The sequence below is a fragment of the Oreochromis aureus genome, linkage group 23 (genome assembly GCF_013358895.1).
Source record: "Oreochromis aureus strain Israel breed Guangdong linkage group 23, ZZ_aureus, whole genome shotgun sequence".
In the NCBI taxonomy this organism is placed as follows: Eukaryota; Metazoa; Chordata; class Actinopteri; order Cichliformes; family Cichlidae; genus Oreochromis; species Oreochromis aureus.
The window spans coordinates 21578213-21599001 of record NC_052963.1 but is presented as its reverse complement, the minus strand read 5'-3'; the positions used below and the strand labels follow the sequence as shown (position 1 = coordinate 21599001).

At 42.9% G+C, this 20789-nt stretch overlaps 1 protein-coding gene and 1 long non-coding RNA gene across 5 annotated transcripts; one reads left to right on the top strand and one right to left on the bottom strand.

Moving 5' to 3' along the window:
• Positions 1 to 39: 39 nt before the first annotated feature.
• Positions 40 to 20186, top strand: LOC116332369 (SLAIN motif-containing protein 1-like). Of its 4 annotated transcripts, XM_039607190.1 has the most exons (11): positions 40 to 269; positions 872 to 1260; positions 3450 to 3592; positions 12541 to 12684; positions 12852 to 12971; positions 15670 to 15819; positions 16254 to 16649; positions 17547 to 17558; positions 18041 to 18190; positions 18310 to 18637; positions 19082 to 20186. In XM_039607190.1, the coding sequence occupies exons 2-11, from the start codon at positions 896 to 898 to the stop codon at positions 19155 to 19157; spliced, it is 1884 nt and encodes a 627-aa protein (XP_039463124.1). In that variant the 5' UTR covers positions 40 to 269; positions 872 to 895; the 3' UTR covers positions 19158 to 20186. The 4 variants fall into 4 exon arrangements, with proteins under 4 accessions (XP_039463124.1, XP_039463122.1, XP_039463123.1 ...); XM_039607188.1 differs by lacking the exon at positions 40 to 269 and having other exon boundaries at positions 646 to 1260; XM_039607189.1 differs by lacking the exons at positions 40 to 269; positions 17547 to 17558 and having other exon boundaries at positions 646 to 1260.
• LOC120436330 lies at positions 6895 to 8451 on the bottom strand. Its single transcript, XR_005610321.1, has 3 exons — positions 7596 to 8451; positions 7195 to 7246; positions 6895 to 7077 (listed from the first exon to the last, which is right to left on the bottom strand). It is a non-coding gene; the product is annotated as an uncharacterized LOC120436330 (long non-coding RNA).
• Positions 20187 to 20789: the final 603 nt, after the last annotated feature.

Below are 20789 nucleotides of genomic sequence, written 5' to 3'. Positions count from 1 at the left end.
CGCTCGGGCACTGCCTTCGTGGATTCGGAGTAGCCTCCGGGTGTTTTCGGGAGTGTATGCTAATTACGGTGAAAGGCAAATTAGCTTGGGGCGACTGTGGTGATTTCTACTAAGTAAAGTTGTTTTTATTAATAAATAAATTGACGAATTCGATAGTTTATCAATAGTTTAGTCTCTAGAGTGAAAAAACAAAGTGAGGTCGACATATTGCCGATAATGTTCGACTAAAGGTCAAAGGCAGAAGACGAAGCTGCTAGAACCGGACGAACGTAGGCTTTTTTCTGCTTTATTTCTGTTATTAAATAATATATATATAATTTGATATATCCCTCCCTTCAACCACTAGATGTCGCCAACGTTTCACAAATGCCGGCCATGTGTCCCCGTCTGTTGCTAATTATAACTTCATCTCATTATAAAATAACATCATTAATTAGTTAAAAGCTTATAATAAGTAAATATTATCTGAGGCAGTGTGTTTGCATTGAGTGAAGCAGAATGTAGAAATGTGTTACAGTATGAAAAAATTAAATGGCATATGTTTACGGTAAGGTGTGTTGGACATTAGCCCACATTTTAGACTGACAGGTGCACCCTCTACCTGTAATCAGTGCCGGGAGAGGAAGAGAGGGAGGGGTACGTGTGTAAATGTGTCGGAGGGGGGGTGGAGTTACATAGTCTCCCATTGGGTGAGCGTCCAGACAGGCGTACTAGACAGATTACTACCGCTGCCGAATACAGAAAGCAGTCTGAGGGCGCAGCAGCAGCAGCTTGGCCCTACCTGTCCTTCATTTGTGGTTTAAGGTAGAGGTAGAGGTGAAAGCGGCTGGTATTGTGGTCTTTTTGTGTGTTTTTCTTTGCTCCAATGGAGGCGGCCGTGCTGAACCCCGCGATCATGACGGAGGTGGACTGCAACAGCAACACCCTGAACGCCGAGCTGGAGGTGAAGAAGCTGCAGGAGCTGGTGCGCAAACTGGAGCGGCAGAACGAGCAGCTGCGCACCCGAGCCGGCGCCGGCGGATACTGCCTCCCCAGCCCGCTGCCCACCCTGCTGTGCGACTCGTCCTTGGGCTCGTTCTCCGCCCCCGAGGAGCCTTTCGACTATTTCCACCCGCACAGCGGCAGGGATGGAGCGGCTGCTGCTGCGAGGGAGGAGGACGACGAGGAGGAGGAGGATGCATCCGAGCCGTCGGTTCTGGACGAGCTGGAGCTTCTGGATTTGAATTCCCTGAGCTGCTCAGAGGAGTCTGATGAAACCTGGTAACTGCACACTGCTTGTTTTTAACATTTCCAACCATGTGTTGCTCAGTCATGTTGCCTCTCCTGTGATTTCTAACTGAAATGTGGGATTTTAAAGCTTTGTTTTCAGCTGCTCCAGTCCTCTGCAGTGCCCCAACAAAGCCACACACACCTTGAAGTTAATCAGGCCCTACTTATGTGCTGCCACTTGCCTTTAAAGCTTCAGGGCCACACTTCTTGTGTTTTGCTGTGGAGTGGCTGCAGAGAGGACCAAATTAAGGAAGTGAAATTTTTTTGCTGATTTTTGTCACAGCTTGTGAGGTGTTGTGCAAACTCATAAACAGGAAGTCACCCAGGGCTGTATTTAACTAATACAAGTGGTCATGTTTTCACTTGTAGCAGTGAAGCAGACTGTGAATAAGCCTGTAGCGTCAGGAACTGGTTAATAACTAATGCTGTGCCACACTGCACATTTTGGTATCGATCCGATATCTGGTAAACACAGGGTCGGTGTTGCCGATACCCATACCAATACTTTTAACTGTAGGGGAGAGCTGTTTGTCATAATTTATGAAAAGACTCCTCATCAGCTTACAAAATCTAAACACATTTAAATTTTTAATATCCACAAAAAGTAACACAACAAAACACACACGTGAGCTTTTCATGTATTTTGAAACTGGGTTTTTTTGGAGAGCTGCAATGTAAATGTGTCTATCTCTAAACGTCTGTTGTTTAAATGTGCTGTAGGCTGTAAATAAAATAATAGACGTGACAGTCAACACAAAAATGTTCAGACATTTTTCAGAGTGCACGTTTGAGGTATGATTTTTTTTATATATATATATATATATATATATATACACACATACTTAAAAGTATATATTTAACACAATTCAGCGGGCTAAATACTGAAGGAATCGATCCTGTTGCACTAGTATCGGTCCAATAGCAATACCAGCGTTGGTATCTGTATTATCAATATTCTGATCGATTTGCCCACCTTTTATTAATTACCTGAATAATTTAGTACTTATGATTTATTAGAACCTCAGGAGATCAAACCCATGTTTGAAGGCTGCGGCACATCCTTTTATTTGCCAGATTCATACTGCACCTTTCCCTCATATATAGAGCCGTGTGTGGGTGTGCACTCAGTCCCCTTCAGGTCACACTCTCACCTGATGTCAGCCGGGGTTTTAATCTATAATTCAGCTTCTTCCATGTTGCTCGCAGAGCAGCAGCATCGGGGCTGTCAGAATAATCTGATCCACTCTGTTTGAGCCTCTTCCTTGCTTCTAAAAAGGCTTGACACCACCTTCAAGCTGAGTTGGAGACAGATTTCTCTGACTCAGGAAGAAACGAGTTGGTGCCACAAAAGGAACGATGGAGTCTGGAGTGCGATCTGTCAGGGACTGTGTGCTGAGAGATTATATATGTATGTCACAGCACTGAATTATCCAGATTGAATTGGTTATCTGTATTCAACAGCTAAGAGTTGAGTTAAAAGAATAGCCACGTGATTAAGGCTAGATATGTAGTGAGGAGGATGTTGACATGAAACAGGAGAAGTTTTAAAAGAGGAAGATGGCATTAAGAGTAATATTTGTCTATATATAGTCGCAAAGAGAAACTACCAGGTGTAATCGATCATGATGGATAACAACAAGTTAACAGGCCTGTGTATGTAAACGCCTCACCACAGCTTCTTATGACAGAAAAGGAGGAAAAGCTCAGTTGGGCATTAAGTACTGGTTTTAGATGTCTTTCAAGCACAAACTTGGGCAAAACAATGGCAGTAATTTGTGTTTTCTTGTTTTCCCAGCTCAAATGTGAGCTTTTACTGCTTTTCTCAGAGTTACACAAACACATTCTTTGGTTCTGAACTGTTTGTTGGGCAGTAACATCATCTGTACGCCCTGAAACATTAGGATGGACTACTTGGTTTATAGGCTAAATAAGTGAAGCTCCAGTTGGTTTTCAGAATGATTGAGCATTCAAGCACCTTACTACAGAGTAAGTCTTTGTTGACCTTTGAGTTTTGGCTCTCCCAGATTTGTCCCCACCACAGTGTACACACAGTCCAGCTCTTTGTAGTCTCTTAAACTGCTTCCCTGATCATATTTGAAAAGATCTGGGGTTGGCCAGAGTCTCCTATCAGAGCTCATAGAAGGTGTAGAAGTCTAATTCACTCTTGCTTCTCTTTCCAGGTTATACATGTCATCAAAGGACAGCAGGTCGGAGACCACGAGCGACGCCCTCACACCTCTGCAGTGGTGCCGGCAGGCTCTGGACAGCCCCAAATCAGAGGTGGAGGCTGCCAGAAGGTCGCTGTCCCTCCGGCTAGAGCAAGGTGCGAGTCAACTGGTTTGTTTGTAATTTGTGTGTCTGTGTGTAGAGAAAACGACTGGTCCCCCAAGGGAGGTTGGATTGCACACACCTGGCTGTGCAGGTTCAATGGTGCAAAAGAAGACACGAGCCACACGATTAAGTTGCTGCTAGGAGCACTGCTGCAGCTACTGCTGCAAGAAAGACGATCAAGTCTGATATTTCTCTGAGTAGATGAGTGAAGAGTGGGAGTTTCTTCCTCATTAACTTGGAGTTCAGCCTGTGGGTGTTTCTCAAGACGGTTTTCGCTTAATAAAATGCATCTTTATGTTGGGAGCATTTCAGAGCTTGAAGTGCCCGCAGTTCTGTTGTTCAGTGCACGCTAAAACCAAAGGCTGAGGCAGCGGATTAGTTTGCAGGGCGCCGCTCGCCTCCAGGCTATTTTAAAACTGATGTACACAGCTTTTAGTGTCTTGCCAAAAACACGAGCGCTTCCTACCTCGCACGCCCCTACTGTCTTTCACAACACAAATGCTGGCCAGGAGGACGTGTTGGTGTTAGTTCGTACAGATCTTGCACACAGCACAGCTGCTGGCTTGTTAGAAAGAAATGTGTTAAGCACAAATGCATTACACTGCAAAAAGTATTCACTCATCTGCCTTCACACACATCTGAACTTAAGTGACCTCCCATTCTTAGGGTTTGATATGATGTCGGCCCTTTGCAGACATGACAGCTTCAACTGTTCTGGGAAGGCTTTCCACAGGTTCAGGAGTGTTTATGGGAATTTTTGACCATTCTTCCAGAGGTACAGTCGGATGAAGGCCTGGTTCATAGTCTGCAATCTAATTAATCCCAAAGGTGTTCTGTCGGGTTGAGGTCAGGACTCTGTGCAGGCCAGTCAAGTTCTTCTACACCAAATTCTCTCCTCTGTGTCTTTATGGAGCTTGCTTGTACAAGCAGTCTGTATGGCTAGCTGCTTGATTTTTATACACCTGTGACCACTAAAGTGATTGGAACACCTGAATTCAATAGTTTGTATGGATGAGTGAATACCTTTGGCGGTATAGTGTATTACTGATGAGATGAGTCGCCGGGTTCAGCAGATTAATTCGTCAACACTGGTTTTTGTTCAGTGTGTGGATGAATTCCTTAAAACTGTATCAGCGTTTCAGTGAGTGTCAAAATGACACGCAGACACATTTAAGTCATTTATTTTTTTCACACCAGTATGATAAAACTTTAAAAGCTTCAATTCATCTTTAAAATACAGAAAAGCTGCAAATCTTGACTTTTAAAGAGTTGTCATCAAAACCGAAAACTCAGACTTCAGACTGCTCTGAATGCTCAGTCAGTGACAGCTTGAGTCTGTTGGTGCTGATGTCAGAGAGCAGATATCTAAATATGGTCGTCTCAGGCACACAAGCCCCACCCACTCACTGTCAAACGCTTCTGTTTGTGAGAAGCATCCAATCAGAAGAAAGCTAGCTTTAAGGACATAATGAGATAAGATTATTTTGATACTGTGATTCATGCAAAACTGTACTAAGAATACAAATGCAGAGGTAGAAATTAATAGAAAAGCCCTCGCTTAAAGAAAAAAAACAGCCCAGCTTCTCGTTTACTTGAGCAATGTGTAATAATTCATTCAGTCATGAATAAGTAAAGACTCTTTACTTTAGATACGTCAGCACATCTGTGGGCAGCTGTGGCCTCGGCATGTTAGCATAAGAAAAGTGTAACTGCACTCCATTTATTTTTATTAATTTGTTGTTATTAGTATTAGTATTATTATTTTACAATGTTAATTTGTAGTTTTTCCAGCTGAAACTGTTCTTCCTGCTCTTGTGGTCATTTTCTCTGAGTTTGTAGCGTTTGAGCGGTGTTGTGTTACGAGAAAGTTTGCGTTATTGTATTTAAAAGGTCATTAATTAGGTTCCTTTTGTGTCAAAACGTCACCTGTGCGATTGCTCTGACAATATGACGCCAAACTTTGTCTGCTCGAATATCTCTTTAAAATGAAAGGCATACAGAAGGTCTTTGTTTTAGTTGCCTGTTTGAAATTAGCACAAAGCTGCCAGCAAACTGCGTGGGGTGGAAGAATGGGGGGAAAAAACGCCGCACTGTGTTTTGGTGATTGTGCCGTATGAACAAGTACAGGCAGAAAATACGAGCTTGTTCATCTCTGCTTTTGTTACCTGTTGAAAATCAAGTTTGACAGCTGCTTGTTTGACTTCTCAGCTTAGCTTGAGCAGCTTGTTTCTTGATCTTCATGTCTTGGATCGTGTATGAGAGAAGTTGTGTTCTCAGTGGTGGTTTACTGTTTGTGGACCGAACAGTTTGCTCAGTCCAACATTGCATGCATTTAAGTCGAACTAACGGCCACACAATAGTTGTTGATATTTGTGTAGGTATTTTCTCTGTGCCATTTTTTTTTTTTTTGGAGGCACTATAAGCAAGAAAACAGCTACCACTCATTTGTTTATCTTGCTAGTAAAATGAGAAAGAGGTGCAGTGATTTATTGAAACATGTAAATACAGTATTTAAGGCAGAAACAGAGTTTGGACAATGAAATTTCAACTTTATTTGTATAGCAAATATTAAACAACTATAGGTAACAAAAGTGCTTTACAGTGAACACAAAAATAAGGGACAATCGAAAAATAAAGTACTCAAAGATAAAAGTACAATAAAATAGGAATGCACTGAGATGTTTGAGACCATTTCTGATGAGACGTCAGTGAACAAACGAAGTTCCAGATATTTTTCATAAATTCAAGAAAAGAAATGTTGTTGTCTGAAGGACTGGACTGAAAATGAGTGAAAAAGCAGCCAATGTCCAAAGAAACACTTTAGAAAACCTCTAGAACCGGTGACTCTTTAGAAAATGACAAAGTCTGGCTCTTTGTAAGCAAAATATAAAGAAACAAAGGTTGGTGCACTGAAGTGTTTTCCAGAATTTATCATGGTGATCCCTTTTTTTTTTACCAATATGAAAGCTGATGAAGGCAGGGACATGACATTTTTACCTAAATCCTGTTTAAAAAAAAATGTATCTCACCCCTCAAACTTGTTCAGATAAACCTGTGATGGTCAAACGGGGGGTGTTTGGAATGATATGCAAAGACGCAGCAGTAGTGTGCTAGAGCACAAGTGTAACATGACACTGCATTTGTTTAATCAGCTTAAGAAGCAGGAGACATTTTCTGTGAGAGGTAAAATCTCAGCAGGTCTGGAGATGAATGGAAGCGGCTGGCAGCATAGTCACTAGCACTCTTTTTAAATGATCCACTTTTTAAAGCCAGTAAGATAAGCAGTCACCTCACTAATGCTTCCTAAGTACTCTGTGGTCACGGTGATCAGTCTGAGGTCGGCTCACCTTCATCCGTGCACTGCAGGGCTCAGCAGTCCGTCGGCACTTCTTAGGCAGATCAGGCCCGGGTCAGCTGACCTGCGTGTCTGTCATAATTACAGGCGTTGCTTAGCAATACTGAGCAACAGGAAAAGATCTGAGGAAGTAAAACAGGAAGTTGGTCTTAATATACCAGCAGGTTAAAGCAAGGAGCAGACCAGTGGATCGATGGCAGTGCTGAGGCTGCCGCTTGGTTTAGTGTTGTCATGGTTACCTCATGGGTCTGTAAAAATGGATTTCGTGTCTGGAGTTTATCGACAGGTGACCTGGAAAAAGCAGATTAGGATCATCAGTCCTGATGTCCGTGTGCTTATCGGAGTCCTCATCAAATCGATGGGTCTCTTTGTAGTGTGTGTGTGTGTGTGTGTGTGTGTGTGTGTGTGTCTGTGTCTGTGTGTGTAAGATGGGGCTGCTTGTGAAGTGTGAGTGGAGGCGACAGCTCCCACGGCCTCAGCTGAACAGGCAGTTTAACGCCCGCAGCCTTTAATGAGGCGAGATGGAGCTCCACTCACCTGCGTGGGCACGCTCGTCTGCACACGATCCCGCTCAGCCTCCACATACTTAGGAATCAAGTAATTATGTGCAGTGTTAAAGTCAAAGAAATACTTCACTTACTCTGCATTTTTGCTTCCATCAAGGGCCGGCTGTTGGTGTAGAAAGGCTAATCTTCACACTGTAACCGCAAAGCTTGCAGAAAAAGCAACATTGAATTTAATCTTGTTAGATGCTCAGAGTGGAGATTCACCAACGCAATCCAAAAATTTACCGTGACAGTCGTGTTTTTGATTAAATCAATTAATAAAGAAAGGAGGCAAGATTTAAAGCCTGCATGTATGCCTGTTCTTTGTGCAAAAGCATCCCCCGCCTCCTTATCCAGTTTCAGCAAGTCTCTAATGGTATCATGCCATCATTAAGTCAAAGTTTAGGTTTGCCAATGCAAATACTTTCATGTTTGGTGCTAATGAAAACTGCCTTAAATCTGTTTTCTTTCTAGTGACCAGCCAGCATCAACACCTGGTTGCAAAAGGGGGTCCAGTTGTCTGGATGTCAGTCAGTTGATCTCTTCTAAACACTTTTCCTGCTGAATTTATGGTGCCAGTCTCTAGGTCACCATGTTTGATACGACTATAACGCCCAATCAAGTAAGCTTCGGCTTCACATTCAGAGTCTGACATATCCTGATGCTACAGTCATGCAAAGGAAACCAGTTGTTGGAGGCCAAGTTGTTGCTACTGTGTGCACTGAACTTGCGATCGTGTTGCCTTTTGAAATGGTCATTTTGAAGACGGGGACCATGTCTGAAACCACTCGTACTCAGCTGCCGTCTTCAAAGCAACGTTGGCGTGTCAAGACCGCCATAAAACAACAACAACAGGTCGATAAGGGTTGGGAACTGCATGACAACTTGACCTCATTGTTGAAATACAGCGATTAATTGCACTAAACTGGCAAAAATTACAAATCTGCATGCACAGAAATTCACATTCACGACTTGAATTCAGAGACCAGCCCAACTCACAAATCTGAAACAGGAAGTCCTCCACAAATAGTGACGTAGTTGCTGCAGGATGACAATTTAACTGCTAAATGACATGGTGCAGCGTGGCTTTGATACGGAAATACAACCAGTTGGCAATCAGATGTCACTTTGAACTTTAGGTTATTGTGAGCATCTAACAGAACAAATTGTGGTTTAATCAAGAAGATCAAATAGCCTGATCCCACTGTTAGGTTTTCCTCATCTTTATGATGACATCAGCAGGAAACATCATGAATTGGTCATCTCAGGCACAGAAGCCACCTGCTTTTAATCTTTGCTTGTGTCAGGAGAGCTAACCTCTTGTCTTGTTTCAGAGAGAGGAATCAGATAAAAATGAGGATTATTTTGAACTGTGACTCATGCAAAGCTACTCTGTTCAAGTCTTGGTGTAGCAGCCAGAGCTCGATACTTGTGAATTTCATTACAGCACATCTTTTCGGCCACACTTGGCTTGTAGCAAGTTACTTCCTGAGAGCCATGTTGCCAGTTAGACACATTTCTGCGGTAACTCAGGCTTGTTTTAGATGGGCTGAGTGCAGGTGCTGACAAACAAATTTTAAGGAATGTTGCAGCTGCTGTGATTACTGTGCTGGAGTGTCACCTCTGCATTACTGATCACATGCTAACCTTCCATGTGCTTTAAACTAGCCTCCCGTTGCAGTCTCAGTATTTGGGTCACAGTGTTAGACTCCCTGACTCGGCTACATGCTCTGAAGTTGCCTCGGCTGTGCAGCTTGTTGCATCAGAGGCGGTTAAACCTCCACTCGACACACTAACCATCCTCTGCAGAGGAATCCTCCCACCAACTCGGCCCGCTAGCTCTCTCTCCCCCGCCCGAGGTTTGCCGTGATGAAATGAAGAGCTGTTGCCATGGCAACGGTTTACATGAAAGGTTCGCAGCTAAATGCTTTTATATTCACATTGACAGGTAAAGGAGAGAAAGATTTCCCTCGCATCTCTGTGCGGACGCCAGCTTTACTCACACACCTTTTAAATAACACAAGCAGTATTTTCTTTTATTCACCTCTGATTCCAAAATTGTGTGTGTGTGTGTCATGTTTCTTCTTTCTATGAATAGTAGCAGCCGTTTGTGTGAGAGGCGCACAGCACCAGGTACAGCTGCATTGTGTGAACGTCTCTGTTGTGTTGAATCCTGCTTTGTCCTCAGCACTGAGCTGCTGAATAGAGCAGTCGGTGACAGACACCGCTGGTGAGGTAGCGGCTGCACGGCGCTGCCCTCCATGCACAAAGACGTCTGTGATGTCTGGCTTTGTGTGGTTATTGTCTTTTTATCTCTGATTTTGAGCTGTAAAGAACAAAAGAGTCGAACTGATGGTGATTTTTTTTTTTTTCCTTTTCTTTTTTTCTCTTTTTTCTATAGAATATTCACTGATGGCATTTAAAGAGACATTACACCAAAAAATGTTAACATGCTTCATTTTGGATGCTTGCTGGTGTGAAGTACCAATTCATTGTGAGGAAATGAGGACTGCAGCTCATTTACACTCTAGTTTGTCCTTTATTCCCACTCCTGCACTCATTGATGTAGAGCCATCGAGGCACAGGTGGAGTAAAAGGACATTAATCGAGTTGGCAACAAGTCGTTACTGTAAGTGAAATAAAAGCTTCTCGGTGACGTCCTTCTAGTTTCTACATCTACCCGACTCTGTGCTTAAATGTTACAGTCAGTTGTTTTTAACAGGAAAAACAATAATATTATGCTCATAAATATATATTTATAAGTGCATAATTATCTCTTCCAACAAATTGTGTTCTCAAACTTAGAATTAATCCGTTAAAAATACATAGGCGCAGGTTTGTGGTTTGTCATATTGGCCCGCCATCTTGAACACACTGTTCAGTCTTGTTTTATGTATGTAGCTAGAAACCGGCCACATATGAGAAGTCAGACAAATTTTAATTAATTTCTGCAGCTTCAGAGTTGAGATATAATGACAAAGTACTATCATCTGAGAAGGGTTCCTCAAATGACCTGAAAACTTTTTATCTAACAAAGAGTCTGACTACATTCTCAGATCATAGTCCGACAGATGTGTGGTAAGTCTAACAATGTTAGAGCTACCCTCAAGGTTTCGCTAACGGAGGTTAACGCCAGCTAAAAGAGGCTAACAGCAGCTAACACTGTATTAAATCAGCACTTACTGGCAGAAAAGTTCAGGATATCTGTTCCAAATAACTGATGTCTATATCCCTATATTAATTACACTCAACTTGTGCTTGACAATGCTTGATGTTTCACAAAAACCCTTCTCTTCTTTTTTTTTTTTTCTTTTTTTTTTTTTTTTCTATGAAAGAAATCCCTGCATCTTAATCTGGCACAATGACACTGCCATGATAAAGCTTTTTCCCAGATATTCATTGTAATTAATCTTGGTATGTGGTGCACAAATCCAGCTTTTCTCTGTTGTTGGATCACTCTCAAGGATTTGCTGGCGGGAGAAAAGTACACTGTTCCCATCCCGATCATTATTTGTAATCCATGATGATCTGTTCAAAATAAAAATGTTTTTGTATGTTAGGAAATCTTTTTCATTTTATACAAGATTGATGCAAAATTTGCACTGCAAATAAAAGCAAATGTGTTTATCTGAAATTAGGCAAAGAGATTCTCCAAAAGATTATTACTAAAATATTATTGGGCAGCTGGAGCTGGATGATGGAACTTCACTTTTATATAGAGACAGAACCGAAATGTGAACTATCGAAGGAAGTGAGTGAAATCAAATGTTAATGTGTATTAATTCTAACAAGCTGCTGCATATTCTCAAGTATTGGCCTTTGCTACATGGTCTGTGAACAGTCTAGCTACATGTTTGATCTAAACAGCAGTCATGTAATATGGGAATATTTTATTTTAAAAAAATGGCTCAGTAACTTCCAATGATCAGTGGTGTCAGACTAATTTTACATTGTGGGCACCATCCAGCCCAATTTGATTTTATGTGTGCTGGACCAATGAAGTTACAGCATTGCCTAATCGATAAACATGTCTACCTGCCAGTCGTTTCCCTCATAGTACAAAAAATCTTTCCCTTCTATTTTTTTTTTTTTTTTTTTTTAACACCATCTGTCCAATAAATTTCAGCCTTGTCTCTCTAACTTTGTCTTCAAAGTTGGGTGTTGGAATACTAATGGTAAAGAACGCCTACATTTCTACTTACTTTGGTGTGGTATGCCATTCCTTGGGTGAAGTCTTTTGATACATTGTACTTATATATTACAAGTACAATATTTTATATCCTTCTACTTTCCAAGTGTCACATTTTCTAAAGCCGTCCACTGGGTCAGTTTGGTGGCCCAGTTCTGGCCCCTGGACCAAATGTTTGACTTGACACCCCTGCACTGAAAGCATGAATGGTGCATGTACTAAAAACTACTTCACCCTCCGGGATAATACACACTTAATGTGAAACCATAGTCTGTATATAAAAGATAGACACACCATCTTTTTTTTTTTTTTTTTTTTTTGGGTTGCAGGGGATTTGTTTAGTTTTTGTTAGATGGGTCGATGTACTCACATGGAGGTGGCTTGTTTATCAAGAGGTAGTCACTCCTTAAATCATTATTACCAGAGTATTCACTACTAAATACCCTGCTTTTTATCATCAATTTCCCTATATTGGACTAACATTTGTAAAATAAACCTGATCTTGTATTAAATTAGACTTGAAACCAAAGTTTAAGACTGTAAATTTAAATTTACTAAGTAAAAAAAGTGAGCAGTTGGGCCACTTTCCCCTTAGACTTCTAGATAAGCGCACTTGCTTTGTGAATATTCAGGAGTGCACAACAAACTCCAATATTTATGCTGAAAAGAGCAGAAATCTTATAAATACACTGTCCTGTGCCTGAATGTAGAACAGTGATGTGTGTGGGACTTTCTTTTGTTTCTTTGTCCACCCACAGCTTTTAGTTGGTGTGTCGTGTTTGAAAGGGAAACATAAACAAGAAAATGGTTAAATATATGCTAACTCTGTGCTTGTTTTCTCGCTCCTTCAGTCTCCAGGTGGCGTAGCTCCCTGTCCAGCCCCTCTCCTTCCTCCTCTCCCGGTCCTCCTCTGAGTCGAGTTGCTGGAGTGTCTCCCATCAGTGCTTCCCCTCCAACCAAGCCCTGCTCCACTCCTCGGCCGTCTGAAAGACACGGTACCAATGTTTTATCTTTTTTCCAAGAGTCATAATCAGCTGGCCTGGGACTTAAATTTCCTCGAGTACTGTCCAGATTTGAATATCAGTGCAACTTTCACTAATGAATCAGCTCTCTGTCACATCTTTTTCTCCCAAAACTGACCTCCCCTCCCTCTGTGCCTCAGTTCCTTCCCTCTCCTCCCCGCTCCACCCGGTCCTCCATCGGACTCTCAGTCCCATCGGGAAGGAGCTCTCCCCTGTAGCTGAGAGGACTCCCACCTTCCTCCCTCACCCGCTCACCCGAAGTAAGCCTGATACGCTGCTCTTCTTAAAAGAACATGTTGATTCCTTACAAACATTAAAAATTTAACACGTATTGTAACCAGAATACAAATGTGCCGGGGGAGGAAAAAACTGGGTCGTGCTCAAGCTTTTTATACATTATTCCAATCATTCCCTCCTGTAGGAAGTTGAAGTTGGAGAATATATTTTCATCGCAGCCTTTTTTTTTTTTTTTTTTTTTTCTTTTTTTTCCTCTGCCCTGCTTGTTGCTCGTTATACGACTACATTTCACTGCTGCGCGTGAATGCTGTTTGAAGGCAAAGTGGATTCAAGTGCATTATTAGCAATGGAAAAAACGGCGTTCCAGACACAGGAGAGGGCGAAGCTGCAGGGAATAAAACTGCTCAGCCCTGAAGGGAGCGAGCTCACATCCTGAACAATGTAGCTCAGAAATAACTCCTGGGGGGGCTAAGTAGTGGTGGTGGGTGTTTGCCCAAAGCTTATTTCCATGACACTGGCTTTAATGAGCCTTTTACACGTGCTCTCCTAAACAGGAGCCTCCCTGCACTCCTCTGTGCCACCAATGTGTTCGGGGCTGTCAAATGGGTTTGTTCATTTATCTATAAGCACGCTTTCAAGAACGAGGCACGATTGGCAGCGTCTTACTGATGATGCTTGGATAAAGCTACAATACTGGAAAAATATGAAAAGGTTAAACACACTATGACAGCTGAAGGACTAAATGTGATAGTTAGATGCTTTATTGGTCCCACAAGGGAAATTATTATTACAGCAGCAGGATAAGGAATTAAAAAAAAAGTCAACAGCAAATAAACTAGATGGTTAAAGTGCCGCAGTTGCGTAGTGAGAACCTTATATTGTGAGACTGCAGCAGTTTTACATATACAACAGTGAAAACAAGGGAAATGAAAAGACCGATGTGTAATGGAGTAGCACAGATTGTATTAATACATAATATGTACACTATAAATCTAAAACGGCTCCAAGAATGTGTAAAGGCCTTTACACACTGAAAGCATTTAGAAAAACGATGTGAAATTCCCAATTTTTCGTATGCAAGTGTCTGGTAACGTTTAAATACACCAAAAGCTCTGCATTTATGCAAAAAACAACCAAAAAAAACAATAGAGTCATGGTGAAGCAACGATGAGCTGGTCCTGATGTTTCTAAAAAAGAAAAGGAAGAAACTGAGATTGTGGGTTCATCCGGTTCTCATGAGCAGGCCACAGCAGGGACGCTTTAATGGTTTGATCCAGGAGCTGAAGCTGTATCACAGCTGCTTTAGTACTTATTTCAGGATGTCAGTGAGGCATTTTGAACTGTTGTTGGGAGAGTTGGGGCAGCAATTTGAGAGGGCTGATTAACCCAGGAGCAACGTCTGCTGTTTCCATCTCATTGTGTAGTCAGTATTGGTCCGAATGCAGTGATCCGATTGGTGTTTATTCCGATCTGTTTATTCGCATGTGAAGAGTCTCAAAAATCGAGATTGATTCAAAAAATTAATGCCAAAAAATTCCTCCTATGAAATTGTGTGATCGGTGTGAACGACTGTTTAAGAATAGATGAGTCTGAAAAATAATTTTAAAGGCCTTAGAACAGAAATGTGTCTTATTCTCAACAGGTGTGTTCTCCTCATTGTACAGTTTCATGGAGAAATTCCACCATCAGCTGTAAGTTTTGGTATTGGTAAGAGGAAGCATTTGGAAACCACAGCAGGACCACATAAAGTTACAGATCGGGGAACTGATTGCTGACTTGTAACCGCGGAGCTCCAAACCTCCTCTGGCATTAACATCAGCACTAAAGCTGTGTGACAGGAGCTTCATGGCCTCATTTCTATAACCGAATAGCTCCTGTAGGTGGTGCAGCCCGTTTGGTGTGTTCTCTACCCACTGAAGGAACGACCACTTAACTCCGGCCTTTTATTAAAAGCACCTCTGATCTAAACTGCACAGCAACAATATTCTAAAACTTCACTGCGATAGTTTTAATGAGGCTGCTCGTCTTTATTTGTAGAGCGCTTCCCTGAAGGCATGTTACAAATTACTTCACTCAAGAAAATATGACAAACTCGTCGACCTGAAGGAGGGGGAAAAAAAACCTATTATGGGATTTGTTTTACCTGAAGAAGCTGACCTTTGACCTACCTGAGCTTGTGCCCAAAGTGGAAGTGAAGGAATCATTTGTGCTGATCTCAAAAGTCTCCCTTGTCTATCCAGAGAAACCTGTGTCACTCAGCACAACCCACAGACATTTTTAATGTTCCTTTCTTGATTGTTAGGAGTTAATTTCAAAGATTCAGAGACGGCCGGAGTTAAAGAAGCTCGTAAAGGTGCAGACATCCTGGCCTGTGTGAGTCAAATAAGACTAAAGTAATTAGAATAATGGCACTGATGGAAGGGATTATTTTAGAGAGCAGTCGCAGGGAGCAGATATCAGGCAGATCGTTAACTGTGGAGAGGTTTTTGTAACCTCGGGCTTAATATTTCTGCCTCGCTGCTGCCTAATGGGCTCTAATACTGCGAGCCGAGCATCACCCTCCATTAGTCCGAACCCCTCATCTTTATGTGGAGGACACTCTGAAGAGTGAAGGGTGCTTCTCTCATCGGAGCAGTCCTGCCTCATTTGTTTAACTGTGCAGCGTGAAGTGAGACATCAGAGAGGAAAGTCTGACTTCTTGGGTCTTGTTTTCACTTGAAGGTTGCAGCCTGCGGCACTCCACCCTCAGCCCGCAATCGTCCATGGACAGCGACCTGGGAGCGTCTGAGGCAGAGGATGACTCCATTGCTCTGGGATACAAGCTGCAGGACCTCACTGATGTCCAGGTTATGGCCCGGCTGCAGGAGGAGAGTAAGTAGCAGGACCTCCATCTGCACCCTGACTGCACTTCATGATTTTTGATCTGAGTTGTAGACTGTTGGTTAGTTGTTTGCTCCGCCTGCCAGAGTGCTTAGAATGCACTATAAATCCGAGTCTTTATACAGAGAGAGATGTTTCTGAAATGATTTCAGGACAGTGGAAATCATTCTTGCTGTTTAGTCACTTTTTTTATGGTTATCTCTGTCATTTGAGCCAACTGACTTCTCTTGCTGTCCGTCTGTCTGTCCCTACTGTCCCCCCCCGTCCTAATAATTTAACAAATGGCACCAGATCTCAGAGCCCATCGCTACTTCAGCTTCATTAACCCCAGGAGGTGATGACTGTGTGTGTGTGTGTGTGTGTGTGTGTGTGTGGGTGTGTGGGTGGGTGTTTTGCACGCTGGTCCTCATATCTCGCTCCCCCAGGTCTAAGGCAGGACTTCGCCAGCACCTCGTCCGTCCTGGCCAACCGCCGCAGCCAGAGCTTGACCTTCCAGCTCAGCCAGCTCAGCGCCGGTCCCGACCTGGAGGAGGAAGACGAGGAGGACGACGAAGACTACGGTCTCCTGCCACCGCCACAGCCGCGCCTCACCCGCCTGCCCCACTCCCACACTTTCTCCAGCATCCGAGACTGGCGAAGAAGCACCAGTTCCCTGTGCACCCCTCCTTCCACCCCCTCCACCCCCCCGTACCCTTCCGCTGGGTTCGCCATTCAACCTGCGCTCCAAGCCCAGTCTCAGGGTCTTGGGCTGGGGCTGGGATTGGGGCTGGGAGTGGGCAGCACCTGCGCAGCCGAGCAACAGTGCTTCAGACCAGGATCAGGTGAGGAAAGGGGGAAACTTGATCTAAATAAAGAAACAAGGCTATTGTGTGGAATTACCAAGGAGCAGATTCCCTTTCAGCTCATTCTTCTGGTCTTCTGCTTCATGAGAACAGAAGACCAGAAGAATATCCTGGACTTTTCTGTTAGCTGGTGTTAGTGAAACTTTCATTAAAGTGGATCTAACACTGTTGGTGTCGGACACTTGGCAAATAAACTCTAATACGATGTGAGAATGTAATCAAATTGTTTATCAGAGGCAAAGTGTGACTTTTAAGGACACTCGAGCCTAACATTAGCTAGCATGACATTAGCTTATAACAATATCAAGAATTAATGTCTAGTTTGAAAGAGCTATTTGTCATCTTTAAATTAAGAGTAACTTATAAAGCGTACCAGGTATGTGGCCGGTCTGTAGCCACATACCTGAAACTTGGCAGCTTCCACAAACCAGGGATCATTTTTATGTATTTTTAATGGATTCATTCTAAGTTTGTGAGAACACAGCAATTTGTTGAAGGACGTAATTACACGCTACTCCAAATTTATGAGTATGTCATCTTTTTTTTGTTTGTTTGTTTTTGGGGGTTTTGTCTATTAAATAAGCTGAAATGACAGACTGTACCTTTAATCTCTGAGTGTAGTCCTTTAATGAGGATGAACCAAAGCCTGATTTTTAAGAATCTGGCACAAGAAGGTATTTCCATCCATCAGCAGACATGGATTAAAACTACTGATGATCTTTTGATAGAATCAGTACCTATTAATGCTTTGAAGAGTACTAATATAAATTATCTCTGTGTTTATGTTTTGTGCGTGTGATATTTGTGTGTATTGCTGTGTACGTGTATGACGTTGGACATGTTGTTTTGGGTGGAAAACTTCATCATGGCCTCCAGCCGAATATGAGAGTAAGTCAAAAACACGGTTCAGTATATCTAACCTCATACGTCATCTCTGAACATTAATCTGAGTATTTTTCTTGTAATTGTGAACCTCGCCCCTTTAACACTGTGACGGTGTCCCGGTCCTGACCTCGCTGACGCTCTACCTGCTTCATAAACTCTTTCTAATCCTCTTGTACAACTGCTCTTAAAGCTCTCTGGCTGGCGTGTGTTTCCGTTTTGAGGCGGAGACTCCAAGAGTTTGATGGGATTACAAGTTAGGAGTGTATATCTGACTGAGGGGGGCTGGAAACTGTTAGCAGTATAAAGAAGATCAGAGGCTGCTTTGAGGCATCTTTAAAAATAGTTCAGCATCTGAAGGTTTCTATTTGTCTCTGTGTTTTTGTTTGGAAGCCTCTCTGTTTGCAGACTCTGCAGATAACTCTATTAATCTGGCCTGGTGCAGCTCTGGACGCCTTAAATCTGTTGGCTGTTTCTGTCTGTGTTAGATAAGCTGCGGAGGAGCATGCCTAACCTTGTCAGAGCTCCCAGCATGCCCAGTGTGCCCATACCAGCCAATCCCAGTGCTTCCCCTTCTTTGCTTCGTAACAGCCAGAGCTTTGATTCGTCCAGCGGACTGGCTCGACTGCAGTCCTCCAGTAAGACGCTGCTTCTCTTCTCTAATTAAAGGGACAACTCACCCAAAAATTCATTCGGCTTGAAGGCGCCGCCAGCCAATCAAGTTTACTAACTTCAGTTCGTCTCCTCTCGTCTTCAGTCCCCTCTCCAGGCCAACTCCAAAACAGAGTCCAGAGTGTCGGGAACTTCACCTCATTGTCACGGCCGCCTCTGAAGGCCACCGCCTACGTCAGTCCTACTATCAAGGGCTCCGCCTCCATGCCCACCTCCATCAGCCTCCAGTCTCTTAATCTGAACGGCAGCGGCGGTGGTGGTGGTGGGGCCAACAGCGGGATCCCTTTGCTTAGTAAACCTGCAGGAACACCCACCGCCTCAAACACTGCACGCAGCAGCCTGCCCCGCCCTGCCTCCTTTGTCGGTACCACAAGCTCCAGCCCCCGCAGCAAGGTGGCCCAACCAGCACGAAGGTAAACTTTAAAAAGAAGGAGTGTGTGTGTGTGTGTGTGTGTGTGTGTGTGTGTGTGTGTGTGTGTGTGTGTGTTGCTTGCACAATCTGAAGTAACACAAACTTACTTTAGTGCACTATAGTCAGTAAATATGTAAAGTAATTGATTACTTTTTAAAAGTAAAAAGTATTGTGTAATTTGTTCATTTGAAGCAACAACTCTAATCAAACACTGATGTTGCTGCACTCTGCCTGGAGCACATAGTATTAGATTCATTTGGACTTGCACTAAAAGTTTGAAATGAGGCTCTACAAAGCACCGAGTGTTACTCGTCCATGGCATCCACACCGCACCGGTGGGGTTCCTGAGACATGTGGCTCCAGTGAATGTCTGTTAGATTTACCTGGTGTGGAACATCGTGTCTTTGTCTGTCCTCTGACTTTAGTCGTCCTCCTGTTCCCTCAGTTTACTGACTCCTCCAAAGAGCTTGTCCACCTTCAGTGCCCTCCGCGACAGCACCTGGCGAGACGGCTGCTACTGATGGACGTGGCGTTGGCGGCGGCGCAGTAGTGGCAGCGACACCCCGCTGGCTGGGGCAACTCACTGCACTTCAGCATCAACTTTTTTTCCCGTGGAGATGCTGAAAGGTTTCTGACCAAAAAAAAAGTGACTGTTGATGACCTTAAATCTGAGATCCTGCATAGAACGGTCGGCCGAGGGTCTTCGTGAACCGATCTCTCAGAGTCTATGCAGAATTTCTTCGGGGAAGTCGGGTTTTCTTAATCTGCGTTTGCACGTCAGCCCTTGAATTCACTGACTGCTTCACAATCGACGAGTGTGGTCTGTGCCAAGGGGGCGCTGTTCCCTGCTGCTCTTGTGCAATAAACCGCTGGCTGATGGGTACCAGTAATACTAACCCGCTGAAGAGGGCTGCCAGTTTGTTTTTTTGTTTGTTTTTTTTTAATGAGCCTCGTGATACTGTGTGTTTGTTTATATCACATTTATTTTGAATAAACAAATAATTTTGACTAATCAGGAGATTTTTCCCTGTGGCAACGAGCGCCCACGATGCTGCTAAAGTTTAATCAGTCCCTGTGCATTTGGGTACAATTACTCCAATTTTTACAAACTTAATAAATGACGTATTCGTGTACAAATCTAACTATTAAGTGTGCGTACGTATATATTGATTGATCCGATATTCGGTTTTAAACGTGACTTTTGACCAAAATATCTGAATGTTTACACGAGTTTTGTGCATATTAACACTTTAAAACTGTCTGACCGATGAGGGGAAACGGTTCTTGTTGCACTTTTGTATAAAATCTCTCAACTTTGTTTATCTTTTTTGTTCTGTTTACTAACATTTGCACTTTTTTTTAAAATATATCTGTATTTGATTTAATGGATATAAAGTGAGTAAACGGCTGTTAATAAAACGTTCTGGGGATGTTTCACAGTTAACACGCGGCCTAATGTAGCACCGTCTGTTTGTAATATTTGACCACAGCACATTTCACAAAACCTACAAGACTCTTTTGTTACTGTGATAGACCGAATGAGTGAGCATTTTAATAAAATATTCTAAATTAAAGCTGTTTTTATGTTTGTTACAGTGTTTCAGTCATGTAAAGTGGAACAGACTTCTTCAGCATCATCTAAATTGTGGAAATGGTCAACGCTGCCACCTAGTGGTATAATATTTCAATGGCTCAGTGTGGATTTAAAAAGGCATTTCCACAGGAAGGTGGTAACTAGATACAATAAGATAGCATTAACACCTTGAGCCTAGCTACAGTTAACACTGAATATAAATTCTAAAACTGAATATATTGCATAGTGTCACCCCCCCACCACCACCACCACGACCTTTAACGGGTTCAGCTCATAGCGTGGACCGCATTTATTTCTTGTTTTCAGTAGCAACCAATGCCTATGATTGTGCCAGAGCACAATGGGCATTTGAGATTTCACACAGGTGGTTGGTTGTTACAGTCTGGAAATGGAATGAAGGTGAGTGTTATTAACCCTTTGTGTGCCGCACCTCCAAATCACATGACTGCTTTAAGCTGACATAGAAACATGCTGCAGCCACGCTGAGTCTCTATTTCAGCTTGTTTTGAAAGTTCGGACTTCAAAGTATACACCAGTTTTGAAATTTTAATGACAGGCC

What these genes read in the sequence shown, in the direction of transcription:
- LOC116332369 (XM_039607188.1), top strand. Translation starts at nt 866, where the DNA reads ATGGAGGCGGCCGTGCTGAACCCCGCGATCATGACGGAGGTGGACTGC. An exon ending in GTCCCTCCGGCTAGAGCAAG is followed by an intron (nt 3,593 to 12,540) that starts GTGCGAGTCAAC and finishes TCGCTCCTTCAG; the next exon opens with TCTCCAGGTGGCGTAGCTCC. An exon ending in GGCCCGGCTGCAGGAGGAGA is followed by an intron (nt 15,820 to 16,253) that starts GTAAGTAGCAGG and finishes TCGCTCCCCCAG; the next exon opens with GTCTAAGGCAGGACTTCGCC.